At 45.3% G+C, this 14,349-nt stretch overlaps 1 protein-coding gene across 2 annotated transcripts; it reads right to left on the reverse strand.

Annotated features, from left to right (window-relative positions):
* Positions 1-3,783: 3,783 nt before the first annotated feature.
* LOC123756478 (U-scoloptoxin(01)-Cw1a) lies at positions 3,784-14,072 on the reverse strand. Of its 2 annotated transcripts, none has more exons than XM_045739662.2 (3): positions 13,481-14,072; positions 4,644-4,859; positions 3,784-4,403 (listed from the first exon to the last, which is right to left on the reverse strand). In XM_045739662.2, exons 2-3 carry the CDS (start codon positions 4,851-4,853, stop codon positions 4,230-4,232), a joined length of 384 nt encoding a protein of 127 aa, XP_045595618.1. In that variant the 5' UTR covers positions 4,854-4,859; positions 13,481-14,072; the 3' UTR covers positions 3,784-4,229. The 2 variants fall into 2 exon arrangements, with proteins under 2 accessions (XP_045595618.1, XP_069185565.1); XM_069329464.1 differs by lacking the exon at positions 13,481-14,072 and adding an exon at positions 5,000-5,157.
* Positions 14,073-14,349: the final 277 nt, after the last annotated feature.

Here is a 14,349-nt window from a genome sequence, read left to right on the forward strand (position 1 = left end):
CTTTAGAAACTTGTGTAAGGAATCGTTCAGGACCCTGTATACTACTAACATCAGACCAATCCTGGAATATGCAGCTCCAGCCTGGAGTCCATACCTAGTTAAACACAAGACAAAGTTAGAGAAGATTCAGCGGTATGCCACCAGGCTCGTCCCGGAACTGATAGGTATGAGCTACGAGAAAAGGCTAAAGGAGCTGAACCTCACATCCCTGGAAAACAGAAGAGTAAGGGGAGACATGATAACCACCTACAAAATTCTCAGGGGAATTGACAGGGTGGACAAAGACAAACTCTTCAGCACGGGTGGGACACGAACAAGGGGACACAGGTGGAAACTTAGTACCCAGATGAGCCACAGAGACGTTAGAAAGAATTTGTTCAGTGTCAGAGTAGGTAAATAAATGGAATGCACTAGGCAGTGATGTGGTGGAGGCTGACTCCATACACAGTTTCAAGTGTAGATATGATAGAGCCCAGTAGGCTCAGGAATCTGTACACCAGTTGATTGACAGTTGAGAGGCGGGACCAAAGAGACAAAGCTCAACCCCCGCAAGCACAATTAGGTGAATACAATAGATGAGTAAGTCATGTGTCATGGGGGTCTGTCGGCTGAGTGGACAGCGCCCGGGATTCGTATCCCTAAGGGTCCGGGTTCGATCCCTGGAGCAGACGGAAACAAATGGGCAGAGTTTCTTTCACCCTGATGATCTATTCGTCCTAGCTGTAAATAGGTTCCTGGGAGTTAAGACAGCTGCTACGGGCTCCTGGTGTGTTTGTGTGTGTGAAAAATCAGTGATTGCCAGTTGAGAAGCGGGCCCAAAGAGCCAGAGCCCAACCGCCGCAAGCACAACTAGGCGAGTACGTGTTCCGTTAAGGAGGGGAGCGCTGGTGTGTCCGGCTCACACTCGGCTGGCATGACTGGCTGCTGGTGTGTCCGGCTCACACTAGGCTGGCATGACTGGCTGCTGGTGTGTCCGGCTCACACTAGGCTGGCATGACTGGCTGCTGGTGTGTCCGGCTCACACTCGGCTGGTATGACTGGCTGCTGGTGTGTCCGGCTCACACTCGGCTGGCATGACTGGCTGCTGGTGTGTCTGGCTCACACTAGGCTGGCATGACTGGCTGCTGGTGTGTCCGGCTCACACTCGGCTGGCATGACTGGCTGCTGGTGTGTCCGGCTCACACTAGGCTGGCATGACTGGCTGCTGGTGTGTCCGGCTCACACTAGGCTGGCATGACTGGCTGCTGGTGTGTCCGGCTCACACTCGGCTGGTATGACTGGCTGCTGGTGTGTCCGGCTCACACTAGGCTGGCATGACTGGCTGCTGGTGTGTCCGGCTCACACTCGGCTGGCATGACTGGCTGCTGGTGTGTCTGGCTCACACTCGGCTGTCATGACTGGCTGCTGGTGTGTCTGGCTCACACTCGGCTGGCATGACTGGCTGCTGGTGTGTCCGGCTCACACTAGGCTGGCATGACTGGCTGCTGGTGTGTCTGGCTCACACTCGGCTGGCATGACTGGCTGCTGGTGTGTGTCCGGCTCACACTAGGCTGGCATGACTGGCTGCTGGTGTGTCCGGCTCACACTAGGCTGGCATGACTGGCTGCTGGTGTGTCCGGCTCACACTAGGCTGGTATGACTGGCTGCTGGTGTGTCTGGCTCACCTTCGGCTGGCATGACTGGCTGCTGGTGTGTCTGGCTCACACTCGGCTGGCATGACTGGCTGCTGGTGTGTCCGGCTCACACTAGGCTGGCATGACTGGCTGCTGGTGTGTCCGGCTCACACTAGGCTGGCATGACTGGCTGCTGGTGTGTCCGGCTCACACTAGGCTGGCATGACTGGCTGCTGGTGTGTCTGGCTCACACTAGGCTGGCATGACTGGCTGGTGTGTCCGGCTCACACTCGGCTGGCATGACTGGCTGCTGGTGTGTGTCCGGCTCTGAAGTGCCTGAAGTCGCCAGTTGAAGTTTTGAATTTGCGAATTTGTGATAAAAGGAGCCCAATATTTCCTTTACCAACTGATCCGGTTTTCAGAGTAATATATTTTAATACTCAGAGTACACTACATGATTAAAGATTTTATTATCACTATTTAATAAAAAATACAATAATAGGATAACTTGCCAATATTTGCTGCAAGAAGCATAATTATGGGTGTGCACTTCCTCCACGTCTCGTGGGGCCTCGTAGCCTGGTGGATAGCGCGCAGGACTCGTAATTCTGTGGCGCGGGTTCGATTCCCGCACGAGGCAGAAACAAATGGGCAAAGTTTTTCACCCTGAATGCCCCTGTTACCTAGCAGTAAAATAGGTACCTGGGTGTTAGTCAGCTGTCACGGGCTGCTTCCTGGGGGTGGAGGCCTGGTCGAGGACCGGGCCGCGGGGACACTAGAGCCCCGAAATCATCTCAAGATAACCTCAAGATAACGTCGACCAGTTGTACAATGTTGATAAAAAAAGTCTTTTTCTGCATCCACAACCTCGCATATATATATATATATATATATATATATATATATATATATATATATATATATATATATATATATATATATATATATATATGTCATACCTAGTAGCCAGAACTCACTTCTCGGCCTACTATGCAAGGCCCGATTTGCCTAATAAGCCAAGTTTTCCTGAATTAATATATTTCCTCTAATTTTTTTCTTATGAAAATGATAAAGCTACCCATTTTCATTATGTACGAGGTCAATTATTTTTTATTGGAGTTAAAATTAACGTAGATATATGACCGAACCTAACCACCCTACCTAACCTAACCTATCTTTATTGGTTAGGTTAGGTTAGGTAGCCGAAAAAGTTAGGTTAGGTTAGGTTAGGTAGGTTAGGTAGTCGAAAAACAATTCATGAAAAACTTGGCTTATTAGGCAAATCGGGCCTTGCATAGTAGGCTGAGAAGTGCGTTCTGGCTACTAGGTACGACATATATATATATATATATATATATATATATATATATATATATATATATATATATATATATATATATATATATATATATATATATATATTGCAGAATCATATTTTATTTTGCAAAACTCTGCTTTAAATCAATTCCAATATTGCCAAAATAATCTTCGAGGTGGTGATACATGACTTCAGAAGTAGTGCTTGTAACTGAAACTAATCCCATGTACCGGGCTGAAAATCCTATTGCGTCGTGTGATATTGAACCTGTAATACTTGTAATATACTCACACGCTCTTCGCACTCAATATCAGTCAACTCGTCTATAGTGGCTTACTGGTGGTCCATCCCTACATACTGGTATACTATCATCTCCGGAGGATGGATGGAGTGCTGGCATAGCCATTACCCGGGACGAAGCATTAATAACAACATTAACAGCCCAAATTATATTTAAATTAGCCGAAAAGTCACAAGTAGTGAGATTACAAATTTAGGATCGCCGAGCGATTGATACAGTTTTCAGAGTAATTTTTCTGAAGTGCGAAATAGTGGAGAAATTTGATTTATTAATCTATGGTGCAAATTACTTTATTTTAATAAACTAATTAAGTGCAAATTAAGATATTTTCACTTAACAAGTAAGATAAACCAATTTGTTTCTTAGTAAAGCTTTGGAAGTGACTGAGGTAAATTATTTTGAAACAATCATCTCATTAGCCGCAGAAAGAGATGATGCCTAACTCAAAAATACAATACACCGCCAAGATTTACTCAAAAACAAAAAAACAAATCATTTGTATTATGTCAAATTGTGTTGAATGAATTATTCAATATGCATACAAATCAAATTGTCGTCGCGGGCGCCAATGTTTGTAAACTTCCTTGCAAAGATGGCAAGCGTCGATGGTAGTGAAGATATGAGGCCTCTCACATGTGGCCAACACAGTCGAGGGTGAGACAGAGCAGCAAATTCTGTGTGAAGATTCTTCTACAATTTATTTTCAAACGTGTAGTTTCAAGGGGAAAATGATACAATCAACTTTTATAAATAATAATCCAGAGTATATATATATTCCGTTTAATAAGAACACTGGATACCAAATTTGTCGAGTTCTTATATAACAAGAGGGTTATAACCGATTATCATTCCCACACTTAGCTCATCAATGTGAATGCATTACTCCTTACATTCGACTGATTGTGATCACACGTCGTGTTCCCGCAGCCTGAGCGAGGACATCGTCGTGTCAGATGAGCCTTTATGATGCACATGGCCGAGGACCTCAGTGGCTGTCTTAAAAGATGTTAGTGGGCTCAGGAATCCTGCCGAAGTCAGCGTTGGAGGCGTCGTAGAGCGACTCGGCTTGGGCGCAGGGAAAGGCCTCCTGGGGCGTGGAGCAGGTGAGTGACTCCTGGCTGAAGATGGTCTGATTCCCGCAGATGAAGGAGAACTGAGCTTCCTCCACGATCTGCAGGTGGATATATCCATATATATGATTACGCTTTCTTGCTTGGAATTTATATTGATATAAAAGATGATTAGGTAAATTACAATAACGAGAGAACTGCAAAAGATTTAGATTGTAATTGTCTCGAAGTTTAACGGTTATTAACACGAGACTACTATAAAGAAACATCTATTGATCAAAATTTTGTAGCCCATCAAACTATTTTGTATCAAAGGAAACTTTAGTATGGGATATACGTACGTTTCCTATCTCGTCGTTGACTGGGTAGCAGACGTGGAAGATTGCGCAGTCGTTGGCAACGTCGGCGTAGTACCCGTAGGGGCGGCCGAGGCAGTTGAAGGAGGTGATGATCTGCGACTTGAGGAGCTCAACATTTGCTGGAAGCTGGTAGGCGGAGCGGGCGGAGGAGGCCACGAAGCAGGCGGCCAGCAGGGTGAGGACGGCCTTCATGGTGTCCTGGAAGTGAGGAGCCCTGTACTTGACCTTAATGTGTACACTAACGCTGCCTCAGTTACAAGTCATTCCAAAGAGCTTACAGACTACTCGAGTTCACTCTGGTCAACGTTATGATAAAGACCTTTATTTTATAAAGTTACCATTTATAACGACTTGGAAGCAAGCTACACATCCGTGAACCTTCAGATAAATCTCTGAGTCGATATTCACTCTGGACTTCCTCCTCCTCTTCTACTAGCCGCTGTTTTTCTGTAATATATATAAGCATGAAAAGATATATATTTATTTACTAGCAGTACCCGGCCAACAACCTTCCCTGTCCCCCAATCTTCCCCACCCTTCCCCCCTCAGCCGTCCCCTCGTCCTCCCCACCATCTCTCACTTCCGTCCCCTCGTCATCCCCACCATTCCCCACTCCCTTGTCCGATGCCTTCCCAAATGGTCTGATGTTCCCATTAGAAAATTGGGAGCATCAAGTGAACTGATGTTCCCATCACTGAAATATAAGAAAAAGTTAAAAATGAAATGAAAATATGAAAAAATTAAAAATAAATACTCACGAAATAAACAGTATGGTAAACAACACAGCTCAATTCCAAAGCAATTCACACAAAATCATTAAGTCAAAATGAAAATAAATCAAAATCTATGAAAATTCAATTTATCAGTGTAATCACAAACATTGAAATAGAATTGTATCATATTTAGTATAGCATGTGTGTTGCTCTTACATGCAACAGATGGCGCTGTTTTTCAAAAACGAATGTTTTTTCCTGTCACAGTTGAGGCATGTATATAGTAGATATATAAAAAGACGCGACTATTCAAATGCAACGTTGTGTCAAAATTTCAAAGCAATCGGTAAAGAGGTTTCGTAGATAACCCTCACATGAAAAACACAGTTTTTCAGAAAAAGCATGTTTTTTTTTTTTTACCGTCACAGACGTGACATCTATATAGTATGTATATAAAAACCAGCTCGGAGGCGAATGGAACGTTGTGTGAAAATTTCAAAGCAATCAGTGAAGACCTTTCGGAGATTAGCGGTTATGCACAAACGAACATTTCCATTTTTACTTATATAGATTATAGTGAATGCTGCAGGAGCCCTGCCATTGCAGGATTCCATTGACAGGATTAGATGATCCGTCAGTGTGTATTTTATCTAATTCATTTTCGATTTCTTTATAAATTTCCTCAAGATACCTGTGCCTCATTTCTTGTGGTATAATGTTGAACTTTTTCCTTGCCATTTCATTGATGATAATCTTGCATGAGTCATCCTCCCAGGGAGGTAACCTCTCTACAGGCAGGAGCTCACGGGCTTGCTCAAGCAGGTGAAGTTCTTCCAGGCAGCAGACAGCAGTTCGTCCTCCAAACAAAGACCCAAAAGTGATTCCATCCACCCGCCAAACCCCAGCTGTTTATGAATGAAAAACGGTTCACACACGACTCACAACTGATGACGTTCGAACACTTCCGGAACAAGTGCTTCACTGACGAATTTTGTTCGAACCACAACGCTGTAAATGCTTCACCCACGTACTACAAATACAAATAATCGCCAACAGAACCTAACACCCTAACCTAACCTATGCCTATATATGCATTATATGTTAATATATTATAATATTAATTTATATTTGAGAAAATTCCCTTTTTGAATGAACAGCAATATCATTGTAATGGGGGATCTCTGGCTATCTGAATTGCATGCTTAGCATTCAGCTCCTTAATTCTGCTTTTAACACTGGAGAGGGACAACTCCTCTCGTAGATTAGACGTTTTGGCAGTTCTTGGGACTCCAAGAATGATTGTCATGGCTTCATTTTGTATGCTTTCAAGTTCTTTCATATCGTTTTGGGAATAAGTGCACAAAACTGGTTCGGCATAGTCTATGACGGAGCGCACATAGGCTGTGTATATCATTTTAAGCACGGCAATACGGCCCATGCCCATTCCAGGTCATTGTTTTCAGTGCCCTGACTCGACTTTTGCATGTTCCTATGAGTTGGTTGAGCTCCTCTTTGTACTCGTTGTTAGAGCCGACAGTGACGCCAAGGTACCGATAGTGGTCAACCTATTCAAGTGTTACACCATTAATTTGTAGTTCCTCATTTTCTCCCCGCTTGTGATGGGAGTATGCTTTTGTCTTGTTTGTGGAGAGAGTGAAACCCAGCTCAATACATTTTCTTCCGAGGAGTTCAATGGTCTGTTTAATTTTCCCCAAGGTGGGAGCTTGTATTAGGACATCATCTGCATATCCCACTTGTTGTGTTCCTTCCGGAAATTCAATATTTGCAATGGCGTTCATAAGTTAAATAGTGTGGGGGTTAAGACTCCTCCTTGGGGGGGGGGGGTCCCGAGTTCCATATTCATTGTTCTGGAGACTGCTCCGTTGAAGCCGACCTTGGCTTTCCTCCCTGTGAGGTAGTCTTCAGTCCATTTCATGAGTCTCCCCTTGACACCCATGCATGCAAGTTCGTCCAGGATCGCAGTCCCCTGAGCTTTGTCGAATGCTCCTTTAATGTCAACAAATGTAGAGTACTTAGCTGTGTCATAGCTTAGTTTTAGTTCAATTGTCGTCGCTGACCGCCCCAGTAGCGGCCAGTGTGGACTGGACACCACACCGGCCAGTGTGGTCTGGACACCACACCGGCCAGTGTGGTCTGGACACCACACCGGCCAGTGTGGTCTGGACACCACACCGGCCAGTGTGGTCTGGACACCACACCGGCCAGTGTGGTCTGGACACCACACCGGTCAGTGTGGTCTGGGCACCACACCGGTCAGTGTGGACTGGACACCACACCGGTCAGTGTGGTCTGGACACCACACCGGCCAGTGTGGTCTGGGCACCACACCGGTCAGTGTGGTCTGGGCACCACACCGGTCAGTGTGGACTGGGCACCACACCGGCCAGTGTGGTCTGGACACCACACCGGTCAGTGTGGTCTGGACACCACACCGGCCAGTGTGGTCTGGACACCACACCGGTCAGTGTGGTCTGGACACCACACCGGTCAGTGTGGTCTGGGCACCACACCGGCCAGTGTGGTCTGGGCACCACACCGGCCAGTGTGGTCTGGGCACCACACCGGTCAGTGTGGTCTGGGCACCACACCGGTCAGTGTGGACTGGGCACCACACCGGCCAGTGTGGTCTGGACACCACACCGGTCAGTGTGGTCTGGACACCACACCGGTCAGTGTGGTCTGGACACCACACCGGTCAGTGTGGTCTGGACACCACACCGGTCAGTGTGGTCTGGACACCACACCGGTCAGTGTGGACTGGACACCACACCGGTCAGTGTGGTCTGGACACCACACCGGCCAGTGTGGTCTGGACACCACACCGGCCAGTGTGGTCTGGACACCACACCGGTCAGTGTGGTCTGGGCACCACACCGGTCAGTGTGGTCTGGGCACCACACCGGTCAGTGTGGTCTGGGCACCACACCGGTCAGTGTGGTCTGGACACCACACCGGCCAGTGTGGTCTGGACACCACACCGGCCAGTGTGGTCTGGACACCACACCGGTCAGTGTGGTCTGGGCACCACACCGGTCAGTGTGGTCTGGGCACCACACCGGTCAGTGTGGTCTGGGCACCACACCGGTCAGTGTGGTCTGGGCACCACACCGGTCAGTGTGGTCTGGACACCACACCGGTCAGTGTGGTCTGGACACCACACCGGTCAGTGTGGTCTGGACACCACACCGGCCAGTGTGGTCTGGACACCACACCGGCCAGTGTGGTCTGGACACCACACCGGCCAGTGTGGACTGGACACCACACCGGTCAGTGTGGTGTCCGTCTCCACGGGTAAACACCTCGTGTTCTACCGCTCACATTCTACACCGTGAAGGTACGTAAACAGTTAGTGGGATTTTTAGTTTATCGTGTACCTCATCCTGCGTGAGGTACACGTGTACGTCATCCTGCGTGAGGTACACGTGTACGTCATCCTGCGTGAGGTACACGTGTACGTCATCCTGCGTGAGGTACACGTGTACGTCATCCTGCGTGAGGTACACGTGTACGTCATCCTGCGTGAGGTACACGTGTACGTCATCCTGCGTGAGGTACACGTGTACGTCATCCTGCGTGAGGTACACGTGTACGTCATCCTGCGTGAGGTACGTGTACCTCATCCTGCGTGAGGTACACGTGTACGTCATCCTGCGTGAGGTACACGTGTACGTCATCCTGCGTGAGGTACACGTGTACCTCATCCTGCGTGAGGTACACGTGTACCTCATTCTGCAGGACACTCTTCTTGCGAGTGTCTGGACCAGGCTACAGGTTCACGTATAAATGAGGTTTGGAACTGAATAATAATATTCGGTTAGCTAAGATAGTTAACACAGCGCTGATGAGCTAGTTATAAATAGTTAACCTGAAAATTAAATCTCTTCACAATTTATCAAACTAACATCGATCACGATCAAATAGGATGTATATTAGTAGTACATATTGTGAAATATACATCATAATGTCAGTGACTGTTAAATTACATATACTATTAATTAAGGGTCGGGGTAGTCAACCTGTCCTCAGATCCAGCCCATTCCATCCAGCGGTCGACCCCAAAGACACATTCATCAATTTTAACATGCTTTTCATTCAAAACAGGATTTTTTTTTCAAATATAAATTATTATTATATATTGACATATTGTGCATATGGATAATAAAAGCTAATTCAAAAAATAATACAAAATAACTAAAAAAACAAACCACAGTGTTAAAGTTACGTGAAGTGATCACACGAAGTGTAACTTGATAATTAACACATGGATAATCAACGCTAATACAACACTTATAATAATGACTACACATCTACAAAAATGTTTATAAAATTCCATTTTGCTTCTGATCTATAAATTTTTTTGTAAGTGTGTAGTACATTATTGTAAGTGTTGTATTAACGTTGATTATCCACTTGTTAATTATCAAGTTCCACTGTGATCACTTTACGTAAGTTTAACACTGTGGTTTGTTTTATTAGTCATTTTGTATTAATTTTTTGTATTAGATTTTAACCATGTGATAGTTATAAAGTTTTATTCGGTTTGATCACTTCAAGTAAGCTTAAGTGTTAAGGTTTATAACCAGCGTCGCTTAGTATCTCTTCTGACAGGTAATTGTGGTCAGCAGGAGTTCTGTTTAGTACTTGTTTTATTGTGACTTCTCTTGTTCTTTTACATCTGATGATGAATACGAGAAGTGTTCGAAACGTTATGCTTTTTAAAGTAAAGAATCTGAAACAAGATTTTTGTTATATCAATGGTTTTCCCATTCATTTTGATTATATATATATATATATATATATATATATATATATATATATATATATATATATATATATATATATATATATATATATATATATATATATGTCGTACCTAGTAGCCAGAACGCACTTCTCGGCCTACTATGCAAGGCACGATTTGCCTAATAAGCCAAGTTTTCCTGAAATAATATATTTGCTCTAATTTTTTTCTTATGAAATGATAAAGCAACCCATTTCATTATGTATGAGGTCAATTTTTTTTTATTGGAGTTAAAATTAACGAAGATATATGACCGAACCTAACCAACCCAACCTAACCTAACCTAATCTATCTTTATAGGTTAGGTTTGGTTAGGTGGCCGAAAAAGTTAGGTTAGGTTTGGTTAGGTAGCCAAAAAACAATTAATTCATGAAAACTTGGCTTATTAGGCAAATCGGGCCTTGCATAGTAGGCTGAGAAGTGCGTTCTGGCTACTAGGTACGACATATATATATATATATATAAATATAGGATAACTCTTCATATTATAAGTCAAACATGATTTATGATTAGTTAAAATATATATAAAGTTGTAGAAAATATTCTTAAGAGATTTATTTATTTACCAATCATCACTATAATGGGATGCATGCTCTTTTGTGGTATATTTTTAGGAAATTAATTTTGTATACGCACTGTATATATTACCTACATACATTAGCACTGTATATATTACCTACATACATTAGCACTGTATATATTACCTACATACATTAGCACTGTATATATTACCTACATACATTAGCACTGTATATATTACCTACATACATTAGCACTGTATATATTACCTACATACATTAGCACTGTATATATTACCTACATACATTAGCACTGTATATATTACCTACATACATTAGCACTGTATATATTACCTAAATACATTAGCACTGTACAAATACAGAATTGGAAGAAGCTAATATTTTCCCTTTTACTGTAACACAATATGCTGACAAAATTAACTTCACAAGCTAAAGGAAGAAGCATATTTATCATTTATTATTCCTTTCTGACAGGCCCCAAAAAGGACAAATTAACGTGCTGCTTGAGGTGTCGCAGGACGGAGGACAGTGCTCAAAAGTAGGACTGTCCTGCCTGAAGCAGAACGTCTGACCTAGCGTAGAACATCTCCCGTAGATAGTAACGGAGACCGTTATGACGACGGCAACATCGTCCTATCAGGTAAATATCATACCTTGCGTTATCTTAAGTCCGCCTTCACTACAGCCTAGTGTTGACACACGGCAGTCACCTGCTTGAGCGGCAGTCTTCATGCACCACACTGTATTACAGCTCTGGTGTCAGCAAGCACAACTATCGCGTCATGCACACCACTGTATTACAGCTCTGGTGTGAGCAAGCACAACTATCGCGTCATGCACCACACTGTATTACAGCTCTGGGGTGAGCAAGCACAACTATCCCGTCATGCACCATACTGTATTACAGCTCTGGGGTGAGCATACAGTACTATCCCGTCATGCACCACACTGTATTACAGCTCTGGGGTGAGCATACAGTACTATCCCGTCATGCACCACACTGTATTACAGCTCTGGGGTGAGCATACAGTACTATCCCGTCATGCACCACACTGTATTACAGCTCTGGGGTGAGCATACAGTACTATCCCGTCATGCACCACACTGTATTACAGCTCTGGGGTGAGCATACAGTACTATCCCGTCATGCACCACACTGTATTACAGCTCTGGGGTGAGCATACAGTACTATCCCGTCATGCACCACACTGTATTACAGCTCTGGGGTGAGCATACAGTACTATCCCGTCATGCACCACACTGTATTACAGCTCTGGGGTGAGCATACAGTACTATCCCGTCATGCACCACACTGTATTACAGCTCTGGGGTGAGCATACAGTACTATCCCGTCATGCACCACACTGTATTACAGCTCTGGGGTGAGCATACAGTACTATCCCGTCATGCACCACACTGTATTACAGCTCTGGGGTGAGCAAGCACAACTATCCCGTCATGCACCACACTGTATTACAGCTCTGGGGTGAGCATACAGTACTATCCCGTCATGCACCACACTGTATTACAGCTCTGGGGTGAGCATACAGTACTATCCCGTCATGCACCACACTGTATTACAGCTCTGGGGTGAGCATACAGTACTATCCCGTCATGCACCACACTGTATTACAGCTCTGGGGTGAGCAAGCACAACTATCCCGTCATGCACCACACTGTATTACAGCTCTGGGGTGAGCATACAGTACTATCCCGTCATGCACCACACTGTATTACAGCTCTGGGGTGAGCATACAGTACTATCCCGTCATGCACCACACTGTATTACAGCTCTGGGGTGAGCATACAGTACTATCCCGTCATGCACCACACTGTATTACAGCTCTGGGGTGAGCAAGCACAACTATCCCGTCATGCACCACACTGTATTACAGCTCTGGGGTGAGCATACAGTACTATCCCGTCATGCACCACACTGTATTACAGCTCTGGGGTGAGTAAGCACAACTATCCCGTCATGCACCACACTGTATTACAGCTCTGGGGTGAGCATACAGTACTATCCCGTCATGCACCACACTGTATTACAGCTCTGGGGTGAGCAAGCACAACTATCCCGTCAAAACAGTACATAGTTAGACAATAATTTATCTATATAAGAGTGATAATAACATGAACTAAATTAATGCGAGAGAACATCAGGTCTTCCTTTTCTAGTAGAAGTAGAAATTTAACGTGAATATCCACAAGTCACACACACACAGATCACAATAACGTGATGCAATCAAATGAATTTTACCCTGTCGTAGCTCGCAATCTGGGATGCTCCCGGACACACACCTGCTGACTTTCTACCACACCTGCTGACTTCCTACCACACCTGTCCGGCCACCACACCTGCCGACCTCCACACCTGCCGACCTCCTACCACGCCTGACTACCCACCATACCTGCTGACTAACTGACACATCTGCTGACCATGCACCCACCACGCCTGCTGACCACCCACCACACCTGACCACCCACCACATCTGACCACCCACCACACCTGCTGACTAACTGACACGTCTGCTCACCAGCCACCACACCTGCTGACCAACCATTCCTAAATACATAAAACGCGACATAAATCAAACTCTGGTGTAAGTGTGTTTAAATAATTAAATCCTACATAATGAGACATTAAATTGAGTCTCGGGGTTTAACCAAATTAAGTGATTGTAAGATTTGTGTTTTTGTATTGATTGGAAAAATTCATTACATTGTTCAACGGGGGAAAGTTACCTTGACTTGAGAGTAGGGGTAGAGGTGAGGCAGGACGAGGGCCAGAGGATCACTGGTTGTCCTGGCAATGGGGTCTTGCCCTTATATACCAGGGGCATCTATACCTGGGGCGTCCTGTATATGTGACCCCTGCTGTCTGGCGGTCACCGCCTCCACTCCACTGGCACATTCGCGGCTTTCAAAGTTGGCGCCGCCGGAACAGAGCCTAATGCTTGGATACTATAGTCACTCCTGCAGTCCAATTACAATAATTATAGAAAACGAGTTATAACGGGTAACTTCGTTGTGGCCATGCGAGTACATGTAGTGATTCCCGCCAAATATGAAGTGAAAGTGAGGGTTGTTAACGAGGGTGTAGGGGAAGGGTTGGGAGTGGGCAGTGGGTGGGCACCGCCGGTGGGCAAGGTCAGCTCTCCCACACCGTCGGCCCGGCAGGAAACGTCTCAAACGACACCAAAAATTTCTCATTCTCGGACGAGGGACATGGTCCACCCACCCGCACATTAGTGACCGGAAAAGGGGAAAATTCCGCGTCCCATGAATGACCGCAAGACTAGAGGAGGCTGCTATGATGGCTGCTGGGCTGGGCGCATGGGGGGAAGGCTCTAGGGAAAGCAAGAGGTATGATCTTAATTCCAACAGAACGTTGAGTGTTGATTGTAAGACCATTATAGATGGCGTACACGGCGGTGCCCGGGTCTCCTCTCTCTCTGTCTCTGTCTCTGTCTCCGTCTCTCTGTCTCCGTCTCTCTGTCTCCGTCTCTCTGTCTCCGTCTCTCTGTCTCTGTCTCTCTGTCTCTGTCTCTCTGTCTCTGTCTCTCTGTCTCTGTCTCTCTGTCTCTCTGTCTCTGTCTCTCTGTCTCTGTCTC

The sequence above is a fragment of the Procambarus clarkii genome, chromosome 22, assembly GCF_040958095.1.
Source record: "Procambarus clarkii isolate CNS0578487 chromosome 22, FALCON_Pclarkii_2.0, whole genome shotgun sequence".
Classification (NCBI taxonomy): Eukaryota; Metazoa; Arthropoda; class Malacostraca; order Decapoda; family Cambaridae; genus Procambarus; species Procambarus clarkii.

What these genes read in the sequence shown, in the direction of transcription:
- LOC123756478 (XM_069329464.1), bottom strand. An exon ending in TCAACGACGAGATAGGAAAC is followed by an intron (nt 4,404 to 4,643) that starts GTACGTATATCC and finishes ATCCACCTGCAG; the next exon opens with ATCGTGGAGGAAGCTCAGTT.